We start from the raw sequence: 26,500 nt of genomic DNA on the forward strand, positions 1-26,500 counted from the left end.
CGCACGCACGCACGACACGCACACACACACACACACACACACACACACACACACACACACACACACACACACACACACACACACACCACACAACACCAGGGAGAGAGGCAGGCATTTATTTGAGACATGTTCTCATCATAGTTCTGCTTCTATAACATTTATTTTTTCCCCCTTCTTTCCTTTTGGAATTTGTCCTTTATACCCATTTCCCCTTTTTCCTCTACCTTGCACAAAAAGGCCCCTTTCCTCTTCCTCCTCCTCCTCCTCCTCCTCCACCTCCCCCTCTACACATCTGTCTCTTGATGTGTCTGGCTGTCTGTTAGAACGCTCAGGACTTTACTGTTTAGCAGGGGGGGGGGAGAGGGAGAGAGGGAGAGAGGGAGAGATGGAGAGGGAGAGGGAGAGAGAGAGAGGGAGAGGGAGAGGGGGGGGAGAGAGAGAGAGAGAGAGAGAGAGAGAGAGGGAGAGAGGGGAGAGAGGAGGAGAGAGGAAGAGAGGAAGAGGGAGCGGGGGATAGAGAGGGAGGGAGAGAGAGATGGATGGAGGGGAGAGAGAGAGAGATGGGGAGGGAGGGAGATGGAGATGGAGAGGGGGGAGAGAGAAAGAGAGAGATGGAGGGAGGGAGAGAGAGAGAGAGAGAGAGAGAGAGAGAGATGGAGGGGGAGAAAGAGATGGAGGGGGAGAAAGAGATGGGGGAGTGGGAGAGAGAGTTCTATAGTTGTAGAAAAGCTCCCAGCAGCTGACATGTTGTTCTCCTCATTACCCCTCTCTTCCTGTGCATACCCGGCAAAACACTGCGCTTTCCCAGTAGTCCCCCCCCCCCCCCTCCTCCTCCTCCTCACCTCTGCCATATACATCCCAGGAATTCTGTCCTATTCCGATTGATATGGCAGACAAAAAGCTAAAATGTCCCTCTGTGTTTGCACTTCTTCTGGTTTCAACCTATTGCATTTGCCTCAACTATAACATGCATGAAAATAGCAGATCTACAAGCGCACAACATGGCTCTTCACACATTTCTTAGATTTCTTAGTTTGTTTTAAAATGTATAATCTGTAAATGTAAAATCTTTTTTCATTCATCTAAACAAAATCACACCCATGTGAAATGAGGGGCACTCTTGTCGTACATCAATTTATGTTTTATTCATTTGGTACATAAGGTGGTCCCTTATTGGCCAAGCGCTGTGATTTGTTTGTCGATTTACTTCATATGTAGCAGGATTCTGACGTTTCTCTGTTCGTTGTCAATGAGACGTGTGGGGACGAGATTTAGCGGACATTTGACCTGAATTCCCCTTTCAGTGTCAATGCCAAATCATGAGACGTGTGGGGACAAAAGATGTTTATAGAAGGGGCTAGCGACCTTTAATAAAATAAAAAAAATCGTTTTAAAAATATATATTTTTAAATATAGGAAAAGAAAATGGGATTATTTTACTCATTAAAACGTCCATTTTAATGATGATAGCTGGTCCGCGCTCTATAGTTTATATATAACTCTGATGTTCTATATTGTTCAGCTGTTTCCCTTCGTTTATGTGTAAAAAAAAAGATTCCCTGGTCCCTCTCTGCTATATCCAGCTTTTGGTGTCCCCAACGATGGTCAACAAACCTTGTCTTAAACAAACATTAAATTCCCATTGACAACGAATGGAGAATTTTACGTCATGGTGTCTGAGCAAATAGACATAGTGTCTATTTTACACCATGATAGAGCACCGAAGTCCTGACGTAACTCGCTCATCCCGACGATTCCCCTGGTTCACGGAAGTAGTTTCTCTATGGAGAATAACATGGGGTGATCTTAATATCGTCTACTATAAGCCAAAAATAAACAAGCTGTCTCGGCGTTATTGTCAGGGAGGTGTCTCTGTATCGTTTGCAACAGTCAGTCACTCATATATGATACAGTCTGCTTCTAGCGAAAATCTAACTAATTCAGCAGCAGTAACATTAGCGTTTTCTCTCAGTCAGTTGATTCTTCATATCCATGTGAGTGAAGAGGCCGGGATGACATGTTTATTTTTCAAACACAGTTCTTATATGAATCAATCTAAAACTCCTCCTATGGTGATTTCAATGCAACTAAACAAATACATGAACCTGGGGACTGACGCCCTCTACTGAAAGTGACGTCAGACTTCGGTGCTCTATGATGTACGGTGATAAGAGTGGTGCTCACTTCACACCGGTGTGATTGTTACTGTACAATTTAAGTTGTGGGGACCACGGATGAGAATTAGCATTTTTGCTAAATCCGGTGTGTATATCCATTGCATTAATGTAATGTCCATTAATATATATGCACTGGCCTGTCTAAATAAACAAATAAAGTAAAGTCAAATGTACCAATCTAATGGAGTTACATCATATGAATGTAACCACCACATAACCCCAAACCTCTGCCAAAGTGTCCTAGCCTTTCCACTGTGGACCCTCATCGGTTAAAATAATACCTTAAAAACGGCTGCAAAGTTGGACACGGTTTCTCCCCACCATGGTGTAACACACCAGTGCAGATTCTAAATCAGTGTCCTCTCCCTTATTACAGTATACAACCCCCAACCCCCAGGTGACAGTGCTTGTCCTCCTTAGGCTGCTCTGCGTCTCTCAAAGCGTTTTCGGTATCCCCTATGAGGCCTATATCTTCAAATAGCAGCATAGTACTAGTAAGCAGCAGGTCGGTCGGGAGTGAAGCTTATTGTCATGTATCAGCCGGGAGAGCCTGACCCCGTTACAATGCGCTAGACCCCTGGGAGATGGACCGGGGAGCGTCACGCCTATACCATCAGGTCGCAGTACTTAACCCGCACGACTTGCCGCGCCAAAGCCGTGCTACTCGCGCGCCGAGTCGACGGTGCCCGGCATCGAACCCGGGGCTCTAACGACCGATATCACGCTGACGGGGAAGCGAGGTAGTTCTTTTCATCTGCCTGAAGAATCTGTTCCCTTTTATTTTTTCCTAGTCGCCTTGGCGTGTTTCCGACACATGTTGGCCCGTTTGCCTTCTCTGTGGAGATCTCCCTCTGCCCGCTGACCTTCCGTTCATTCATACGCCGACCTCCTCAGGAGATTGGGACATCTATGTCTATCGTCTAGCTCGTGAACCACGTACGAGGCGACGCGGATGATGGTAAACCCGACCCAGACGACTATGATGCTGACGATAGAGAAGACGACTGCGCTTAGCCACGGCTCGTCTTCCCACGACGACATGACACCGGATGATCGTTTTAACCCTCTTGACGTGATGCGTTCGTTCACTGCGACAGTTTGCTTTTATACTTTTCCTTCAGTGTTTGTGTTACGCAATGTTTGTGTTTACACAAACACTCAGAATTTACTTGATTCATTGTCAATGGCATTTCATGTTTGTGTTGGGACAAAAGGTTTACACACACACACGCACGCACGTGTGCGCGCGCGCACACACATACACACACACCAAAAGCTGGACCTTTGGCGGCCCCTAAAAAATCACACTTGTGTGAAGTGAGGGTCGCCCACTGTATTTATATCGGACACATGACATGACGTCGTCGTCTTACGTCGACATCATCTTACGTTTGCGCAGACAGCATGACGTCAAATTCTCCATCCTTTGTCAATGGGATTTTAATGTTGATGTAGTTGAAGTTTGTGGACAGTAACTAAAAGCTGGATGTAGGAGGGGTTAGCGCCCCTTCAAAAAAATCCATAGACTTGGCTGGGACATGAGTACAGTTTGTAACTCTCCTCCATTCCTCCTCCCTCCCAAACCTCCCTCTCTCCCTCCCTACAGCTGACGTGTTCCCCGAGGACTTCTCCATCTTGGCCACGGTGAAGCCCAATAAAGGCAGCCAGTCGTTCCTGATGTCCGTGTACAACGAGCAGGGCATCCAGCAGCTGGGCCTGGAGGTGGGCCGCTCGCCCGTCTTCCTGTACGAGGACCACACGGGGAAGCCCAGCCCCGAGGACTACCCGCTGTTCAGAGGAGTCAACCTGGCCGACGGGAAGTAGGTGACGCACGCACGCACGCACCGCACGCACGCACCGCACGCACGCACACACCGCGCGCACGCACGCACACTCACGCACGCTCATGCACTCCTGTCCTGTTTGCAGTTTTCATTGACATCCGTCGTGCTTAAAATTAAGACGCTGACACCAATTCTACGAATATGCCTTGTTCTAAATCCGTAGTGAAAGTCACACTTTCAAGATTTTTCAAGACGTCTTCAAATGTAGCAGATTTACAAGCTTGCAGATCTGCTATAGAGTAAAGTTATGCGGGGAGGGGATGATATTGTGATGTCACTATCACAGTTTTTTTCATTGGCACGTTTGACTGTCAAGGTTTCAGCCTCCAGGAAGAAACCCTAAATACAAAGGGAAGACATCATTGCACATAACCACACCAAGGAGTCTAATGAAGTACTGCCACGTCATAAACACATGAAAAACTGGAAAAAATACAAAAATCACGGCACTCCATCCATGCATCTTTAAGTCTCTACATTTGTACAGAACTGTACGCTAATCATAAGGGATCTGTCAGTCTTTACATAAATATGTATACACTAAGCATAATCATATGGCATTCTGTCAGTCTTTACATACATTTGTACACTAATCAGAAGGCATTTGTCAGTATTTACATTTGCACAGAAGTGCGCTAATCATAAGGTACCTTTCAGTCTTTTCGTTTGTACAGAACTGTGCACTACTCATAAAGGTATCTCCTTCAAAGGGCCTCGTCATATCCCGACTGTGACAAGACTATAATCATGTTAATTATGATACTATCGGGCAGCATCAGGGCTGTTTATTGCAGACGGTGAACTCTGTAAAGAGACAATTAAGGCATCTGTAAATATGTCTGTGAGTCTTAACTGTCTGTCGTGTCTGTCTGTCTGTCTGTCCTTGGATAATCTTGCCAACTGCTGAACTCTGCCAGTAGGCCTAGGAATGTTTCTTCCGCAGCCCGCACCTCATTATATTTTTGTGGCGGTTTGATTTGAAACCTTCAGCTTCATTTTGAAAATTATTTTTGAATAGTTCAACTAGCCAATCTACATTGACATGTTGTGAGCTTGTAGACTGACCATTTTAACTTTTCAAGATAAGGATAAGGGGTTTAGCTGTGACGAAAATGGAGCCCTAGGTCTACTAGCCAGGATAAATAAATCTACCCTAATCAGATGTTTTATCCTGGCTAGTAGACCTAATGTCCTGTCAGATTCAGTTGAGAAACAAAATAATCCAATTTTGTCCAAACTGAGAGGAATGTTTTACTTTCTTTACTGGACTAATTAGACTTCCTCTCTACTCACTAAGCTACGGCCAGTCGGCTGCCCCCTTGCCCCAAATATGCCCAAATTCCGAGTCGTTCTCCTCATCGATAACGTCACATACAGTATGTGACTGATTGAGTCACAGGCTGGTCATAAGAGGTCCACGTGGACATACAGTAGCAGCCAGGCCGCTTTTAGACCCAGTGTTTATTTGTTTTACGCACCTTCCTCTGTAATCAGAGAACGTGTGTGTGTGTGTGTGTGTGTGTGTGTGTGTCTGTGTGTGTGCATGTGCGTGTGCGTGTGCGTGTGTGTGTGTGTGTGTGTGTGTGTGTGCGTGCGTGCATTTCTAGATGGGTTTTATTTACGTGTTGAGACTTTATGATGGTATCCCATCTAGGTGCGCACACGCATCCTCGAGTACTTGTACCATTTCCACCTAAGTTCGATTCTACAAATGTCTTCTAAATCATGACAGTTTTCAGAAAAACCTAGGTTTCTTTATCAGTGGTGCTCACACTATATCATGTCAAGGAACCGCCTGAATGATGTATTATATTTGGCCGACGACCCCCATCTCAAAATATGTCGTTCCAGAGACCCCTCCAGAAGCAAAGATTTGAGTTAAAAGCGTTCACTGGGAAAGAATATAATTACATTCAAAGATTTGCGCCACATTTTCAAGATTTTTCAAAAAATAACAGATCTACGTACAAGCTAGATCACAGTAAAACACAGAGTCTGTGCCCACGTGCCGCCTCATAGACTGGCGCGCGGCGCGTTGAGGGCTTGTAGATCGTAGTTGAAGAGAGGGACTCTGCTCAAGGATGTATTGTAGAGAGCACTGGCTCCCAAACACTGGGTTCGGGACACATTAGGTGAGGTCGCAGGCACACTTTTGGTTATTTTTGGTTTGCCACATTTTTGTTTTTAATTATATTATTTCAAAACTTTTCACAAAAGGAAGAAATCAAAGAAAAATCTTAAGAAATTCCAGAAATTACAATGCAAATGTTTAAGAAGTAGTGCAAATAGCCGATCTACTAAGAAAACAACGCGGCGTGAAGCGACACGTTGTGAGCTTGTAGATCTGCTATATTGTCACTAGTTTGGGTCCCAGTGGCAAAACATCTAATTTCTCTTTTGGGTCACTCACAAGCTGGAGTTTAAGATAGGCATGAATGAGGCTTTTACCTCATTTGACAACAACGCAGGCACGCTGGCCAGGCTGCATGCCGTTAGTTGCGCTTGGAGAAAGAGCTGAGACCACGTTGTCGACTCGGCAGCGCCGCATGAGTTGCATTCCGATAGGGTTACCATTTACCAATAATGTTTTATAACAACAGTAAAACGGGCAACACTTACTAGCTTAATAGTAGCTTAACGCTATTAGCTAATGCACACTTCCTGTGCTTACGCCTCAGGCTCATCGCACGCTCATTTGAAAGATGCATTGTGGGGTTTTTTTAATGGCAGACTTTGTAGGAGCTAATTCATTCCGCTGCCATTTTTTCTCTGTGATGTCGTAAGCACTTATTTATGCTCTGTTTTATCGTCACATCAGTCTTGCCCGCTGAAAATGGCACCTCTACAAGCTCACAGCGGGTCGCATCCTTATTCCTTGTAGGACTTGTGAACTTGTCAGACCTTTGAACCCCATCCTCCCAGTAGACAGTATTTGAACTTGGGGAGATATTCACTCCTTCCTATGCATCAAAATAGATGAGATGTCGCCTCACAGCTAGAAGGTCCTGGGTTCGATTCCCGCTGGGGACGCTGTGGGTGCTGGCGGCGTGTTTCCTCCTCCACGTCATCAGTGCCCATACCCGAGGCGGGGTTGGCGAAAGGGCCTTTCTGTGTGGAGTTTGCATGTTCTCCCCGTGTCCCCTAGGGTAGGTACCCTCACAAAAAACATGCAGTAATCCTGGTCTCTAAACTGCCTCCCCCTGGCCAGCCGGGGCACCTGATGGAGGGGAAAGGAACTGGTTGGAATAACGTGTTCCTTCCACGCACTACGTCCAACCAGGGAAACTCCCCCCTGTCAGGTGTAAAGGAGCAATTTGGACACTCAGGCATGAAGGAAGCATGAGTTCAAGTCCGTTGCTCTCCCCATGTCCCCCATATATGGGGACTAGGTTGGTGGAGAGTGTGTAGAGCCCAGGATCACATTAGATAATTGACACAGGGGTGAAAAATTAGTTACAAAATCGTGGGAAAAAGAATGTGTGTGCGCGTGTGTTTGTGTGTGCGCCCGCCCGTGAACTCACTATACCGTGTGTCCTCTTCCCAGGTGGCATCGAGTGGCCATCAGCGTACACAAGCAGACCATCACACTCATCCTGGACTGTAAGAAGAAGACCACCCTAAAGCTGCTCCGAAGCCCCCACCCCATCATCGACACCAAAGGGATTGTAGTGTTTGGAACCAGAATACTTGATGAGGAAGTCTTTGAGGTCAGTACTATTACTGGGTTCCTTCTTGTGTCCCCTAAAGGTGAGGGACAGAACTGTGTGTCTGTGTCCTGACCTGCATCACGCTATCTAGTTTTATTTTGACTCACTGCATACCGTCCCTCCGATTGCAGCACTTTAAAATTTGACATGAGATGTTTATTTAAGAAATGTGTCATAATCATTAGTTTACAAGATTCCATCAACGTTGCTAATGGATGTTTTCCATAGCAACGTAAACAAAGGCAGAACAATGGTCGTCTGTTATGCAGAAATGTCAGACTGTGAGTGATGAATAGACGATCTGTTGTTTGGTGAATATTGCAGACGGAGTCAATTATTTGTTGAAATGTTAAAAGTCCTGGTCCTGCCGTTACAAGTGATATGTTTTCACCTATACTGTATATACTGTAGCCCTCTCTCTCTTCAACTGAAGATGCTATTATAGAGGTGGGCAGCATTAATTTACAGTACATTTACTCAAATACTGTACCTGTGCCTCGAAATCCATTATTAGATTGAGATGGTCGACCGGCTGGTTCCGTCCCTCGGGCCGCATGTACAGTATGTTGCCCGTACATGCAGTGCAGCTATATTATCTCGCCTTTGTTTATTATAATAAAGGGCCGTTTAGCACATGCTGGTGAAAGACGGTGGAGATGTTCTCATTAGTGCACACTGTCCCTCAGGCCATTCTTTGCCTTCACAAAAGCTTTGAGATTGATGTGTGAGGCGAGCTCAGTGTCATCCAGGCGCCCTCAGGGCTTATTAAACACCAAACACATGCCCGACAGGCGACAGGCACATGTCAACATGAAATACGCTCCCTTTTTGAACCTGCAAGCGAGGGACGAGAAGAAAACACTCTGCCGAATGACTTATTGTGTCGCTGTTGTTGGGGCAGGGGGGGGTGCGTTGCTCACAGATGCACACACACACACACAGTCACACACACACACAAGCACATGCACAAGCACACGTCGTAAACAGACAAACACACAGGCACACATGTGCAGTATGTATGGTGGAATAGTGTTAGTCTTGTCAGAGTTGTGCTTATACAGTGCATACAATTGGAACCAAGTGGACCAATTGCACACTCTCAGAAGTTAAAGACGGAGTGCCATGATTCCCCTCCTAAAACACGATCGTCAGGTATTATGATTATACTATTATCATATTATACTCTTCAAAGAAAGGGTATACAGAAAGTGTTAAAATAAATGTATGTGGCCACAGTCGCCACACCACCAGTTCATTAAGTATACCTGGTTTTCACCTTGGCACCGCCCACCTGAGCGTAAGCCTCGCCCACAGCTCTTGCTTTATGATAATAAGGGGAGGGACTGATTTTAGTGTGTCACTAAAGCGGTATATTTCGATTGGGCCTTTTGACTCAAAGGCTTTCAGCTTTCGGGAAGAAACCAAAAATACACAGGTGAAGACATAATTTGACCCCCAGTTTGTAGCCACAACTGGGGGTCTATTAGAGTAAAGTAACGGTTTCCGTGCCGGGAATGGATTACTCCAGGTTAATGTCGCTGCCAACCCCGCTATACCCGCCATTTGTTTTATGTGATTAATCCGCTGTATTGTAATAAATAAAAAGAAAATCCGTCTTCGTCGCGGAGATGGAGAATAGATGGTTTCGTTTTGATGACGAAACCGGAAATCGTCACATGCTGTGGGCTGCTAGGGCTTCTGGGAAATTGAGGCCAATGGAAATGCATGGGGTGCAACGCCTCATTGAGACGAGTCTTGTGTGCGTCTTCCGGGTGCACCAAGATGGTGGATGATACGCTCGGATCACAACAAACCACGGGAGCTTTTTTTGCTGGATTTTCGCGGGTTAAAAGCCCAAATAATTCAGCGTATGCTCTAAAGGTAATACAACAATCTCGGCAGTGAAGGGGGGTTGATTAAAATGCGGGTTAAGCGTGTAAAACAGTCAAACTGTTTTAACACATACAAAACAGAAAATAAAGCATTACGAAATCACGGCACCCCATCTTTAAACGAACACTAACACGAACCAGATCACCCTTTGACCTCTGTGATGCTCACAACCGTGGAAGAATAATGACATCACTCTCCCTGGAATCCTCACCTTGGGCCTGCTATCCATAGGAGGCACTATTAGATATATGATGGGACATAAATGTGTTGTTTCGTAACCGCCTATAAAGCTGCAATGTGGAACATATGATTGAACACAACTTTATTGTAATGTATGGTAGAGTATGTTAACCCATTCTACAAAATGTCATCCTAATCTTGACAGTTTTCTGAAAAACCCATGTTTCTATGTCAGTGGTTCTCAAACATATTCATGTCAAGGACCCCTATATGACATTGGCCGCCGACCCCCATCTGAAAATATGTTGTTCCAGGGACCCAGTAGCAAAGATTTTATTTAAAAACTCGCTCTGTAACAATATATATTCAAAGATTTCAGGCACATTTTCACGATTTTTCAAAAATAGCAGACATACAAGTTCATAGCGCGGCACTCTACTAGTATGGTAGAGTATGTTAATCTCATCCCGGTTCTCCATACATCCGGCTAGCTCGTTGGTGCTTTGCGCTCCTGCGTCTTTCTTGAGTACATCCACATTATGTTAATGTGGGACGTCCTCTTAATCGATTGGTTCCCACAGCACTACTTTGCTGTACAATATACATTATTAGTAAGGGAAACCTATGAAAATCTGGGAACTAAATCGTTACCCCGACTTTGAGTTTCCCACGGGAGTTGAATTTCAAACTTTTAGCACATGTTATAAGACACCTTTAGAAACACATTGGTGAATAGATTTCTTGGTAACGATTTAGTTCCCAGATTGGTCAAATACCTGATAAAATGCCCTTACTATATACAATATAACTATCTAAGTACAGCAGTATGGTAGAGTATGTTAATACAATGAAACTAGTACATCTATATGGTAGGAGGCGGTCTCCCTGCTCTTCCATTGAGACATTTGACAAGTAGCACTCACTGACTGATGCTCATAAGCCCCAAATCTCCCCTTGTTGGAGGGGACGGTTCCCTCTTGAATGGGTGGTGGTGGTGGAGGTATGGCTTCCCCTTGTTGGAGAGGACGGTTCCCTCTTGAATGGGTGGTGGTGGTGGAGGTATGGCTTCCCCTTGTTGGAGAGGACGGTTACCTCTTGAATGGGTGGTGGTGGTGGAGGTATGGCTTCCCCTTGTTGGAGGGGACGGTTCCCTCTTGAATGGGTGGTGGTGGTGGAGATATGGCTTCCCCTTGTTGGAGAGGACGGTTACCTCTTGAATGGGTGGTGCAGGTGGAGGTATGGCTTCCCCTTGTTGGAGGGGACGGTTCCCTCTTGAATGGGTGGTGGTGGTGGAGATATGGCTTCCCCTTGTTGGAGAGGACGGTTCCCTCTTGAATGGGTGGTGGTGGTGGAGGTATGGCTTCCCCTTGTTGGAGAGGACGGTTCCCTCTTGAATGGGTGGTGGTGGTGGAGGTATGGCTTCCCCTTGTTGGAGAGGACGGTTCCATCTTGAATGGGTGGTGGTGGTGGAGGTATGGCTTCCCCTTGTTGGAGGGGACGGTTCCCTCTTGAATGGGTGGTGGTGGTGGAGGTATGGCTTCCCCTTGTTGGAGGGGACGGTTCCCTCTTGAATGGGTGGTGGTGGTGGAGGTATGGCTTCCCCTTGTTGGAGGGGACGATTCCCTCTTGAATGGGTGGTGGTGGTGGAGGTATGGCTTCCCCTTGTTGGAGAGGACGGTTCCCTCTTGAATGGGTGGTGGTGGTGGAGGTATGGCTTCCCCTTGTTGGAGAGGACGGTTCCCTCTTGAATGGGTGGTGGTGGTGGAGGTATGGCTTCCCCTTGTTGGAGAGGACGGTTCCCTCTTGAATGGGTGGTGGTGGTGGAGGTATGGCTTCCCCTTGTTGGAGAGGACGGTTCCCTCTTGAATGGGTGGTGGTGGTGGAGGTATATGGCTTCCCCCCACGCCTGGAGGGGACGGTTCTCTCTTGAATGGGTGGTGGTGGTGGAGGTATGGCTTCCCCCCCACGCCGGTTTGAATGCCCAATGTTGAGAGAGTTGCGATTGTCAGGAGGACTGTGGCTTTAAAAAGTACATGAAAAATAAATCCCCAAGTTTATGTTTTAAAGATGTTCTTTTTTTGCTGAGTGTGCGCGTGTGTGTGTGTGTGTGTGTGTGTGTGTGTGTGTGTGTGTGTGTGTGTGTGTGTGTGTGTGTGTGTGTGTGTGTGTGTGTGTGTGTGTGTGTGTGTGTGTGTGTGTGTGTGTGTGTGTGTGTGTGTGTGTGTGTGTGTGTGTGTGTGTGTGTGTGTGTGTGTGTGTGTGTGTGTGTGTGTGCGTGCGTGCGTGCGTGTGTGTGTGGGGGGGGAAATAAGTGTGTGCGTTAATAGCTGACTCTCTCCCTGCTGTGCTGTTAATGGCAACCAGTAAATCTCCTCCGTAGCAGCTGACATCATCACAGAGTGGTGCTTCATTGAACTTCATTGACGTTTCTGATTCTCCTCACACTGTTGTTGATCTTCTCCTGGCTTGTTGTGTACTATATAGACTATAGTACACTAGGAGGTGACAGAGCTGGGAAACTCTTTAAACCATGCGATTAAACCACGCGTTTAAAGGGGGTCTTCAGGGTTACTACAGGGGGAGGGGGAGGGGGGCGCCACATCTTTGGTTTACATGAACCACTTGAACCCTAGCCTCCCTATTCTGAGGATGGGGAACACGTGTGGCCTTGTAGTTCTGCTATTTAGATTAGATTGGATTTTGGAGGCTTTTTGGAGCTCTCTGGTGGAGCTGTTGCGCCCGTGACCTGACTACGGATAATCGGTTGAAGATGGATGGATGGATGGATGGATGGACAGACTTTTGAGGAGCGCTAGCCCCTCCTATGCCTGGCTTTGTGCGTCTGTGTGTACCAAGTGTACCCAGATGATTTGATTGACTGAGCACGGAATGTGATGTATGATGATTCATGACGATAAGAGTGCCCCTCACTTCACACAAGTGTGATTTTTCTTTATCGTAAACAAGATAAATCTTGAGTTGTAGTGGAGTAGAAGTATAACGCATCAAGATGAAGGTAAAAGGGTTAAAAGTGCCTTGGAGTTGTACTCATGTATAAAGTACTTGACGCATTTATTTCACACCTGATATCCAGCAATTATACAGGCAGCTTGTTACCGTGGGAACGGGCAGACATTTTGTGCAGAGAGATGTTTAATGCTCTCCTCCTGCTGTGCGTCTGCCAGTTGGGAGAAGAGGACAAAGCTCCAGCACTCCAGCAGAAAATGGAAAATATGCCACATACTTTCCAAATTATGCTCAGGCCCGGCCGCTGCTCCCTTTCTCCTTGCACTCCCCTCCATAGTTTAGTCTGATTCCTGTGTTTACTTTTGCCAAAGGCAGCTACTGCCAAAATGGGTGGTGAGCAAGAAAACACATATTTGATTTCGGTAGCCAGGCCATTTTATTCAATTGAGCCAAGAGAGCCTGCAAATGTCTAGCTGAAGTCCTTTGCAAAACAATTGGCATAATTGTTATTCTCGGGGTAGAAACGGGGTGTATGTCCAAAACCATTACTTTGAAAGAAAATGTGTCCCAATGTAGTTATTATCTAGTCACACGCTTTATTAATGCTTTTAATTGGTTAAATATGTTATCTCTATTTTCCTAACGTTTCAAAACAATGCGATGCCACACGCCGAGAGCTTGTGGATTAGTACTTTGCTGCTTTTGCACGACACTGTCATACAACAAAGACAAAGAAAAAGAATACGTACAAAGTAGTGATGCACCGATGTATCGGCCACACGATCGCTATCCATTATCGGTATCGGCAAATAAAACTGACATTAACCGATGACAGTAGCCGATGTTTATCTGTTGTTGTTGATAAGCATACATTTTGCGTTGCCTATGTTGGTGTGTTGGTTATCTGTAGTCTACCAAGCTGTAGATTCTGAACATTTCTTGTATCGAGATGTATTTATTTCCCTGGCACAAAAAGGGGGAAATAAAAACAATATCATATATCGGTATCGTTATCGACTATCGTCAAAATTGATATTCTAAACATTTTTATCCCTAATAAAAACGTGACATGGAGATACAAGGTTTCGGCCCCACAGAGAGGGGAATAAAGGGCTTGTTGAAGGCAGAGGCCAGGGAGAAAAACAGTGAATGGAACAAAGATGATTGTGAATGTGAACTGGTCTGGGAAACAGGACCGGCTGTTATAGAGAGATTCATGAAAAGGAAAAAATATCTAAAATATCACACATAGCCTATACGCGTCAGCACAGAGGAGAAGACGGAAAGAATCCTTCTTCTTGGGAATTCGTCCCATCTTGGAGGTGTGCATGTAAAAAACGTCCACTGTAAAAATCCATTGTGTTGATTTAACCCATTCTGACCGGGCACCCATTTTGGTGTCAGCATCATGTTATGCTTTAGCTATTTAAAAATAGCAGATCTACAAGCTCATATCGCCACCGAGTGGCGCGATACGAGCTTGTAGGTCTGCTATTTTTGAAAAATCGAAGAGCGACTGACATTTTTAGAATCTGATCTCAGGTCAGAATGGGTTCATCAGACCAGTGTGTGTCCGGCGGAAACCTCGCATGAATCTGATCTCAGGTCAGAATGGGTTAATATTCTAAATGAACACTGAGGAACAGAGGGGTTACATTGAAGTTTTTTATTTGCTTATAATTGCTACCTTCATGTACAGTATACGTGCATGCGAAGGTAGCACTTAGTTTTAGCACTCATACCCCGAGTGGTTTGTGGTTTGGTTTCTGACATGGTTATTGTGGTTCTAGAAAGAGCGTGCCGTAATGTGTAGATTTACATCTAAAGTTGTTTTTCGGCTCTGTTCTGAACTGGTCTGTCTATTTTACGATTATGAATTGTAATTACAGTCGTTATAGGTGCCAGTTTGACAATTTGATGACGCTGATGAGCTCCAAATGAAATCATATAAATGCATCGCTGTCTGGTGGAATCCTCATTCCTCATACTGTATGTCAAAAATGCACATCTACAAGCACAACATGTGTCGTGATGCCATGTGTTCTTTTTGTAGATTGTAGTTTGTAGATCGAACATTTTTCATCTTAAGTTTTAGTCGACGAAATCAACACTGCCTGCCTGGCAGGCTGGCTGGCACCGCTGCATGCAGCGGCTTACCGTTGCGCGTCGTTTCCCAAGCCACCGTTGCCAAGAAAAACCTTGGATAATTTAGGGGCCCACCGATCCCTCCCCAACCCATGCAGACTGGAAACACCATCATGTGAAATGAACGGCTGCCGTGGCTGGCTCTGAGCAAACACAGACGGACAGATGTGCAGCTCACCCTCTCTTAGAGGTGATCTGCACGCAACCCGGGGACTGAATGGAGGTGAGGAGTGAGGCAGGGGACGCTGGAGATAGATGGCAGGGGAGCGTTTCAGATGGAAGGAGGGGTGAGGTGCCGTCTGGTGCATACTTACGTACTTACAGTGCCACGCTTCTACGTTTCTGCACAGTCAAATCTGAAGTGTTGGCCACCTCGACCCTCTGGCCTTAGAGAGAACCGGACTTGAGTTACAACTGTACTTTTTCCCCCAATTCCAATTCCCCCAACCATTTCCATTTAGAGCTTGTTGATCAACTATTTTTGGTATTATTTCTAAACTATTATTTCAGAGCAATGGAGAGTGTGGAAATGAGGTGAAGAAACGAGTGCAAGCAGGTTGGAATGGGTGGAGAAAAGTGTCGGGTGTTGATGTGTGATGGGAAAGTGTACAAGACGGTGGTGAGACCAGCTATGTTGTATGGTTTAGAGACAGACAGCTATGTTGAATGGTTTAGAGACAGACAGCTATGTTGTATGGTTTAGAGACAGACAGCTATGTTGAATGGTTTAGAGACAGACAGCTATGTTGAATGGTTTAGAGACAGACAGCTATGTATATGGTTTAGAGACAGACAGCTATGTTGTATGGTTTAGAGACAGACAGCTATGTATATGGTTTAGAGACAGACAGCTATGTATATGGTTTAGAGACAGACAGCTATGTTGTATGGTTTAGAGACAGACAGCTATGTTGTATGGTTTAGAGACAGACAGCTACCTGTATGTTATATGGTTTAGAGACAGACAGCTATGTTGTATGGTTTAGAGACAGACAGCTATGTTGAATGGTTTAGAGACAGACAGCTATGTTGAATGGTTTAGAGACAGACAGCTATGTTGTATGGTTTAGAGACAGACAGCTATGTTGTATGGTTTAGAGACAGACAGCTATGTTGTATGGTTTAGAGACAGACAGCTATGTTGTATGGTTTAGAGACAGACAGCTATGTTGAATGGTTTAGAGACAGACAGCTATGTTGAATGGTTTAGAGACAGACAGCTATGTTGAATGGTTTAGAGACAGACAGCTATGTTGAATGGTTTAGAGACAGACAGCTATGTTGTATGGTTTAGAGACAGACAGCTATGTTGTATGGTTTAGAGACAGACAGCTATGTTGTATGGTTTAGAGACAGACACTCTGAGGAAAAGACAGGAAGCAGAGTTGGAGGTAGCAGAGACTTAAAAAGTTGATGTTCTCTCTGGGAGTAACAAGGATGGTTTGGATCAGGAACGAGTACATCAGATTGACAGCAGATTGTTTGGAGATAAAGCCAATGAGGCCATACTGAGATGGTTTGGACACGTATACAGAGGAGGGATAGTGAGTATCTATGTTGAGTTTGGAACTTCCAAGCAGGAGATATCTTTGGTCTTCCTCTAAGGCTTAGAGGAAGGCTTCCTCTAAGGCTTAGAGGAAGACCAAAGAGCAGATTTATGGATATATAGTGAAAGAGGACATGAAGTTTTAGTATGTGTGAGAGAAGAGGAGAGGAGGCAGAGGACCGGGTGAGATGGAGGCAGATGATTGGCTGTGGCGACCCCTGAAGGGAAAAGCCAAAGGAAGAGAAGAAAGAAGAAGATCAAGTATTTATTTTTGGGTGAATGATAGCAGTGAGCTACAGTCAGAGCCCCGAGCAGAGGTACTGTAGGAGAGAATGGAGGTTGTAGTAGTCATGGATATATAGAACTGAAGGAGAGAATGGAGGTTGTAGTAGTCATGGATATATAGTACTGTAGGAGAGAATGGAGGTTGTAGTAGTCATGGATATATAGTACTGTAGGAGAGAATGGAGGTTGTAGTAGTCATGGATATATAGTACTGTAGGAGAGAATGGAGGTTGTAGTAGTCATGGATATATAGTACTGAAGGAGAGAATGGAGGTTGTAGTAGTCATGGATATATAGTACTGTAGGAGAGAATGGAGGTTGTAGTAGTCATGGATATATAGTACTGTAGGAGAGAATGGAGGTTGTAGTAGTCATGGATATATAGTACTGTAGGAGAGAATGGAGGTTGTAGTAGTCATGGATATATAGTACTGTAGGAGAGAATGGAGGTTGTAGTAGTCATGGATATATAGAACTGAAGGAGAGAATGGAGGTTGTAGTAGTCATGGATATATAGTACTGTAGGAGAGAATGGAGGTTGTAGTAGTCATGGATATATAGTACTGTAGGAGAGAATGGAGGTTGTAGTAGTCATGGATATATAGTACTGTAGGAGAGAATGGCGGTTGTAGTAGTCATGGATATATAGTACTGAAGGAGAGAATGGAGGTTGTAGTAGTCATGGATATATAGTACTGTAGGAGAGAATGGAGGTTGTAGTAGTCATGGATATATAGTACTGTAGGAGAGAATGGAGGTTGTAGTAGTCATGGATATATAGTACTGTAGGAGAGAATGGAGGTTGTAGTAGTCATGGATATATAGTACTGTAGGAGAGAATGGAGGTTGCAGTAGTCATGGATATATAGTACTGTAGGAGAGAATGGAGGTTGCAGTAGTCATGGATATATAGTACTGTAGGAGAGAATGGAGGTTGCAGTAGTCATGGATATATAGTACTGTAGGAGAGAATGGAGGTTGTAGTAGTCATGGATATATAGTACTGTAGGAGAGAATGGAGGTTGTAGTAGTCATGGATATATAGTACTGTAGGAGAGAATGGAGGTTGTAGTAGTCATGGATATATAGTACTGTAGGAGAGAATGGAGGTTGTAGTAGTCATGGATATATAGTACTGTAGGAGAGAATGGAGGTTGTAGTAGTCATGGATATATAGGTGAGCCAGACCGGTGGAAAGAATGAGGAATTCTCTCTCCACTGATGTCAGCCCTTGAACGGCGGCCATGTCACATGACATCATCGGGCTGTTTCTGCAGCATGTGCTGATAGGCCTACGCCGCCGCTAGCCCCAGGCCTCGCACCGCGCCTGGACGGGGGAGCGGAGGGGGTACGGGGGAGGGGAGGGGAGGGGAGGGGAGGGGGGAGGGGAGAGCGAGAGGAGAGGGAGAGGGAGCCTAATGGAAAAGATGACTTGAAGGGGGCGAGTTGAGGTTAAGATATTGAAGGAAAAATGGGGGGATTAGGTAGGAGTGCAGGCCAGGGGGGAGATGCACAGGAGGCGTTCTGGCAGATGAGGAAGGGAATAAGACATGACATAAACATATGTTTAAACTGTGTTTGTGCGAGTTTCTAATCTCTCTTTTCTGGGGTGAATATTCTGTGTGACCAATAGCCAATCTACAAGCGCAAAACGTGTGAGCTTGCCTTGTAAAACAGCTGTTTTTGGTGAAACTATTTGATGTCGAGGGGAAAATGGAGCAGGCTTATAAGTATAGACCCCAGTTGGCGGTCAATGAAGTATAATAGGCTTTAGGTTGTTAAGAAGTTTAATATCACTTAAATTGTTCATTATAATTAGCCTAAATAAGTATTGGCCGCTGGTGATGCAAAGTTATTAAAGTTCATTATTCCATTTGCCGCCCGCCACTTCTTTGGCCCAGTTATACAATGTTGTTGTGAAACTAACATGGCCGGTGACATCACTGCGGGTCTCGTTTATTTTATTGTTTTCTCAATGGCTTTAGCGTTGCTTCTGAAAACAATGGCTCCACGGTTGTTTAATTGTGCAGCGCTTAAGTCGCAACGGCCCGCCTCTAATGTCTCAATTGCTTTATTCATGAAAATACTTACATTTGTGAAAAAGTCTTTGAAAGAAGAACTACTAACATGGCGGATGTTGTGGCTACGGTAGGTTGAATAGCTAGCATGTGTCACTTCCTGTGTTTTACCAGACACGTGGGAAATGTTAGCAGCTCATGTGGAGCTGCTTCTGGCCCAGACGGGGAAGATCTCGTACGATAAGGCTTAAACATTAGACAAAGTCACAGTCACAACACAACAGACCTCTCTGTCTGGGGACACACCAGAGACACAGTTGTTTGTTTTGGCTAAAGCTACAAAACTTCTTTTTTTCTCCGTTTTGTGTGTCAATACAACATAACTTGCACATCTGCAGTGGTTGGAGGTGGTCTAACTCTACCATTGAGGCATTGAGACCCTGGTGTTATCGGGTAGGACAACTCCTGGTGGACAGCTAGTTCTGCCTGAAGCTCATCTCCCCATAGAGGAGTGATATAAAAAAAATCATCTCTTATACAGTAAGGGGTCCCGGGCATATATTTTTAAATGGGGGTCTGTGTGCTATAGTAAGTGCCACTGTGGGGGTCCTTGACATGATAAAGTTTGAGAAACACTGCTGTCGGACGTGAAACTAACAAATTGCCGCTTTAAATCGAATCGAAATCTCTCCATTCTGCTTTGTGTTAGCTTGGTGTCTACATAACAATGGCCTGCCCCTAGAATGCACCGTATCACTACTTTCCTGCACAAGTCTAAAAATGGAGGCCCTACAGCGAGTCGCGGCAACAGCTGTTCTGGTTTATTTTAGCTTTTGTTCAGGCTTTCTCTTCGGAGGTAGGTAGACGTGAGGATGCCAGGGCTTGGAGTGACTTAAGTAATGTCGTCTACCTCCATCACTGCAAAAATATGTGTCTGTGGCCGTGATAATAAATGATAAATGGCATCCTTCAGTGGCAAAGCCTCCTGATATGCCGTTAGTTAAATGTCTATTAACCCATTTTGACCTGAGATCAGATTCTAAAAATGTCTTCTACATCCTGACAGTTTTCTGAAAAAGCTATGTTTCTATGTCAGTCGTTCTTCTATTTTTCAAAAATAGCAGACCTACAAGCTCATGGCGCGCCACTCGGTGGTGCACTATGAGCTTGTAGATCTGCTATTTCTCAATAGCTAAAGCATAACATAAAAGGGGTTAAGTTACGGGAAGTGATACAGTATAGAAGAGAGAATTTCCCTATGTTAGACGTTTTCATAGACTTGAACAATTAATTTAATAATATAACTATTGCAATTTCCAAACCACCGTCATTGCATAAAACTGTTGGTCCATGAGTTAAACACAATATTAATTTCACCCACTAAAAGATGTTTTTGCAAGTCTAGCTCACTATTTTCCGGTTTCATTTACATTCCCAGAAGCCGTTGGTTTCCATCATAGTCCAGTACCTGCCTGTAGACCCTATCGCAATTTGGTGTTGGGGGAATTTCTCACTTGAACTAAGTCAATGGGTCCCTAGACATGAAAGATCAATGAGGTGCTTGTCCGCCATAGTGCCACGAATGGCGCAATGGCCACATCAAAAATGGCCGCCATCGGCTATGATGAAAATCCAACCTTTTTGTTTTTTAGTGTTTAAGCACATGTAATACATTCATTTTGACTAATTGTGGTGTGTGGAATTCATTTCTGATATTGTTTTGATGATTTGGGGTGATTTTGACCTTGAAAGGTCATAGTCAAGGTCATTTTGCTATTCCACAGACCTTGGCCATAACTTGTCCATTTTTAGGAGTAAGAACAGGAACAATAAGTCTATTTCAACTAAATCTGACTCTTAAAATTAATTTCTGATATTGTTTTGACCATTAGGGATCATCCTGTCATTTAATTATTGATGTTAATGTCATTTTTCAATAATTCGATTATGATTCTTTAGTCGCTTTTACTATATATTTTCATGATTTGTTTTCTTTACATAAACAAAATACATGGGCATGAGCAAAACAACAACAGCACCATATGTGCTGTGTGAATAAGCCCATTGTACAAAAGACTCTGTCCATGGCCCAAATGAGCCAATTCATTGCTATGGCAACCCCATAGTGGAGGTAAGTCAATATATCATAAGAATCGTTCACTTGATGGTACAAGCACCAAATTTGGTACACAAGTGCTTCAGAACCTACTCTCTCAGAAAAGTACGTTGTCCACTTGAAAAAACTAAATGGCCACCATTTTTCAAGATGGCCGCCAAATGAAAAGGGCCTTTTGTGGCAGTTCTGGACAACCGTGGGTCCGACCAACTCGAGACCGGGCACTGCACTCCCTGTGTGTGTGTGTGGAACGTGTCGAATTTGGTGAAGTCAGTGGGGCAAACGGTTCTCGGGTTACATGGATTACAGATGTACAGACACACACAGACTTGAATATATGTCAATGGGCAATGCCCATTGGGGGTTTTTTTAGATGATGGGTAAGAAGAGAGAGATGTGATGTCAGGTGGTGTGGGCTAAGAAGTGGTCAGGGCTAAGATAAAGTATATGAGATGTACAGTAAGTGCAAAGAGAGATGGTGAGGGAGGGAGAAAATTATTTGTACCAATTGACCAAACAGTAGACAGTAGTGTAACAGGTTAAGGTGAGCATAGAGATGGAAATGTTCTAGCAAGTGAAGCCAGTGTATTGAGAATATGGGACATATGTGTCAGGAGTTATTTGCCGTACGGTTGGAAACGGTGGCACTGATGAAAAGGAGGCAGAGCTGGAGGTGGCAGAATTAAGGATGCTATGCTTCTCATTAGGAGTGAAAAGGAAGGACTTGATCAGAAATGACTAAATTAGAGGATCAGCCCAGGTTAGAAGGTTTGGGGATAAAGCAAGAGAGGTGAGGTTGAGATGGTTTAGACATGTGAAAAGGAGGGATGAGGGTACATTGGGAGAAGGATGCTGAAGATGTAGCTGCCAGGTAAGAGGATGGCCAAAGACGAGGTTTAAGGATGCTGTGAGAGATGACATGAAGGTGGCAGGTCACAGAGGAAGATGTAGAAAACAAAACCAAAAGGGGTCCTCCCCTTTTCCCTGTGCGTGCACACACACACACACGGTACTGTACAGTACACTACAGTATGTTACAGTACAGTATTGTAAAGTACAGTAATGTGCGGTACGGCATGGTACAGTATGATACCATAAGGTATGGTACAGTACAGTATGATGCCGTACAGTAAGGTACAGTATGATACCATACCGTACCGTACCTTACTGTATGGTATCATACTGTACAATACTGTACTGTACTGTACTGTACCGTACTGCATGGTACCATACTGTACCATACTGTACCTTACTGTATGGTATCATACTGTACAATACTGTACTGTACTGTACTGTACTGTACTGCATGGTACCATACTGTACCATACTGTACCTTACTGTATGGTATCATACTGTACCTTACTGTACTGTACTGTACGGCATCATACTGTACTGTACCATACCTTATGGTATCATACTGTACCATGCCGTACCGCACGTTACTGTACTTTACCATACTGTACTGTAACATACTGTAGTGTACTGTAGAGTACCGTGTGTGTGTGTGTGTGTGTGTGTGTGTGTGTGTGTGTGTGTGTGTGTGTGTGTGTGTGTGTGTGTGTGTGTGTGTGTGTGTGCACGCACAGGGAAAAGGGGAGGACCCCTTTTGGTTTTGTTTTCTACATCTTCCTCTGTGACCTGCCACCTTCATGTCATCTCTCACAGCATCCTTAAACCTTGTCTTTGGCCATCCTCTTACCTGGCAGCTACATCTTCAGCATCCTTCTCCCAATGTACCCTCATCCCTCCTTTTCACATGTCTAAACCATCTCAACCTCACCTCTCTTGCTTTATCCCCAAACCTTCTAACCTGGGCTGATCCTCTAATTCAGTAATTTCTGATAATGTCCTTCCTTTTCACTCCTAATGAGAACCATAGCATCCTTAATTCTGCCACCTCCAGCTGTGCCTCCTTTTCATCAGTGCCACCGTTTCCAACCGTACGGCATGGCTGGTCTCACTACCATCGTATACATCTTCCCTCTCACTGGTAGCCTTCTGTCACAAATAACTCCTGACACATATGTCCCATATTCTCAATACACTGGCTTCACTTGCTAGAACATTTCCATCTCTATACTCACCTTAACGTGATACACTACTGTCTACTGTTTGGTCAATTGGTACAAATCATTTTCTCCCTCCCTCACCATCTCTCTTTGCACTTACTGTACATCTCATATACTTTATCTTAGCCCTGACCACTTCTTAGCCCACACCACCTGACATCACATCTCTCTCTTCTTACCCATCATCTAAAAAAAACCCCAATGGGCATTGCCCATTGACATATATTCAAGTCTGTGTGTGTCTGTACATCTGTAATCCATGTAACCCGAGAACCGTTTGCCCCACCGACTTCACCGAATTCGACACACACGTTCCACACACACACACAGGGAGTGCAGTGCCCGGTCTCGAGTTGGTCGGACCCACGGTTGTCCAGAACTGCCACAAAAGGCCCTTTTCATTTGGCGGCCATCTTGAAAAATGGTGGCCATTTAGTTTTTTCAAGTGGACAACGTACTTTTCTGAGAGAGTAGGTTCTGAAGCACTTGTGTACCAAATTTGGTGCTTGTACCATCAAGTGAACGATTCTTATGATATATTGACTTACCTCCACTATGGGGTTGCCATAGCAATGAATTGGCTCATTTGGGCCATGGACAGAGTATTTTGTACAATGGGCTTATTCACACAGCACATATGGTGCTGTTGTTGTTTTTCTCATGCCCATGTATTTTGTTTATGTAAAGAAAACAAATCATGAAAATATATAGTAAAAGCGACTAAAGAATCATAATCGAATTATTGAAAAATGACATTAACATCAATAATTCAATGACAGGATGATCCCTAATGGTCAAAACAATATCAGAAATTAATTTTAAGAGTCAGATTTAGTTGAAATAGACTTATTGTTCCTGTTCTTACTCCTAAAAATGGACAAGTTATGGCCAAGGTCTGTGGAATAGCAAAATTACCTTGACTATGACCTTTCAAGGTCAAAATCACCCCAAATCATCAAAACAATATCAGAAATGAATTCCACACACCACAATTAGTCAAAATGAATGTATTACATGTGCTTAAACACTAAAAAACAAAAAGGTTGGATTTTCATCATAGCCGATGGCGGCCATTTTTGATGTGGCCATTGCGCCATTCGTGGCACTATGGCGGACAAGCACCTCATTGATCTTTCATGTCTAGGGACCCATTGACTTAGTTCAAGTGAGAAATTCCCCCAACACCAAATTGCGATAGGGTCTACAGGCAGGTACTGGACTATCATTTTTGTAGTCGATGGGCTAAACATGCAACAGCAGCAGAATATCAATCCATGTTCACAGTATACATTATTATACATTATGACTGTTATTTCATGTAATGACTAAACAGAACTGAAGCTGGACTTGAGAAAGATTAAATCATGTGTGTGTGTGTGTGTGTGTGTGTGTGTGTGTGTGTGTGTGTGTGTGTGTGTGTGTGTGTGTGTGTGTGTGTGTGTGTGTGTGTGCACGCGCATGTGTGTGTGTGTGTGTGTGTGTGTGTGTGTGTGTGTGTGTGTGCGTGTGTGCGTGTGTGCGTGCGTGCGACCGTGTACTGTACTGCTTTCACTTTTGCTGTAAGTTAACTGTGACAGAAAGAAGGCCAAAAAAAATTGTTCCCACAGCAGTTTTTTATGTTTCCAGCAAATGCAGATTAGTCCACCCTCAGTCGCCGAGGCAAATTGCTGTGACGTCCACCGGGTGGGGGGGGGGGGGGGGGGGGGTTGGATAATGACATGGAAGGGGGATCGGGTGGGGTGGGGGGGGAAGGGGGAGCGAGTGATGGAAAATAAAATAAGGCTGCACAGTAAAATCCTGAGTGTTCGTTTAACTCTTGAGTGTGAAAAGTGGACCCCATAAGGGTCCATTTTTACTCTCAAAGATTTCCCTGTACATGCAACCCTTACAGAGAGAGTAGCTGCAGGGTGAGGTAGTCCTGCCTGTAGCTGTGTGTGTGTGTGTGTGTGTGTGTGTGTGTGTGTGTGTGTGTGTGTGTGTATTGGCCGTGCGTGTGTTGGTGTGCATGCGTGCGTGCGTGCGTGCGTGTGTGCGTGCCGGTGGGGGGCGCTGGCACTGACACCCGGGCCTGGCTCAGAGCTCACTGTGTAAATACGTTGTGAAAACAGCTCAGCCTGAATGCAGCCAGAGATGAGACCTCCCCGAGTTCTCCCCAAGACCCTCCACATGTTCTCTGCTCCTACGGACTGAGCCCACCCGCTCCCCTCCCCTTAGTAAATAATGTAAGTAAATAAAGAATGAAAAAAGTGACACCTGTGGCCTGTAGAATGATGTTACCATATAGGTGCGCGTCGCTGTTTGATGACGTCGTGTAGAGTGGGCAAGCTAGCCTGCATCCTGCATCCTTAGTCTCACTAATTGAGAAAGGACCCAATCATGTCACCCTCCGGGGGTCCTGGGATGCAATACTGTACAAAGTACTGTACTCTAACGTTGTTGAAGTGGGACTCATAAAGTGTCCCTATAGGACCCATCTAAAAGACCACCCCTGGGTCCTGGCTGGGACCCATTCCATTGAAAACCTGTTTACAGTACATCACTGGGCAAGTTGAGAGGCGGGTGGAGTGCCGGTAAACTCGATCCTAGCAAACAGACACCACGTCGACCCTATATTCTGATTCTGGTAGTGGGATTACTTGTTTGATTATATATATATATTCGTGTATCCGTTCGCACAACTTCTCGTCTTTGCAATGACTTTGTATGTAATCTGCGCCGCTCTAACCATCCAAGTCTGAATGCACCTTTAGAATAATGTTGGAAAAAATAAACTTGAACCACTTGAATTATCAAGTACTTAGTTTTAATAGACTGGGGGGGGTGTTGTGTGTGGGTGTGGTGTGTTGAGAGGGCAGGGGTCACTTTTCACAGTTTTCAGAGCCCACTAGGGAGTGTGGATCAGGAGGAGTGTCACATTCACACAGACCCCCCCCCCCCCCCCCCCCCCAGGGACCCCCAAGGGAGGGGGCGTGGTTCACACAGACCCCCAGGGACCCCCAAGGGAGTTCGTCTGTCACCGAGGCCCCGTGCTCCAACCAAAACAACAAGCCTTTCCTGGGGTTCCATTAACCTCATGCTTGAAGTGTGTGTGTGTGTGTGTGTGTGTGTGTGTGTGTGTGTGTGTGTGTGTGTGTGTGTGTGTGTGTGTGTGTGTGTGTGTGTGTGTGTGTGTGTGTGTGTGTGTGTGTGTGTGTGTGTGTGTGTGTGTGTGTGTGTGTGTGTGTGTGTGTGTGTGTGTGTGTGTGTGTGTGTGTGTGTGTGTGTGTGCGTGCGTGCGTGCGTGCGTGCGCGTGCGGTGCGTGCGGGGTGCCTACTGCCTATGCACACCTGCACCTGTGTACATGCATGTTTGAGTGTGCTAGAGAACGAGAGAGATAGTGTGTGTGTGTGTGCGTGCAAGCAATTGCATCATTGAATGTGTGCATGGCACACACTGTTTGAGTTCTGTGCTAAATAAATAGAGTGTGTGAGTGAGAATATATTTGGTGTCTTGTCTCTCCAGTCAAGTCTATTTCATTGACCAATGAATGAGCAGGTTGTCCACAACATATCC

The 26,500-nt window shown here is 45.0% G+C and overlaps 1 protein-coding gene across 1 annotated transcript in view; it reads left to right on the forward strand.

Moving 5' to 3' along the window:
• Positions 1-26,500, forward strand: part of col5a1 (procollagen, type V, alpha 1) — a 154,071-nt gene that overhangs the window by 37,065 nt on the left and 90,506 nt on the right. The window contains 2 exon segments of the mRNA XM_083794103.1: positions 3,784-3,997; positions 7,566-7,728. Coding sequence (XP_083650229.1) covers positions 3,784-3,997; positions 7,566-7,728 — 377 coding nt within the window.

Source organism: Protomyctophum parallelum, assembly GCF_964188405.1.
Source record: "Protomyctophum parallelum genome assembly, chromosome: 21".
Classification (NCBI taxonomy): Eukaryota; Metazoa; Chordata; class Actinopteri; order Myctophiformes; family Myctophidae; genus Protomyctophum; species Protomyctophum parallelum.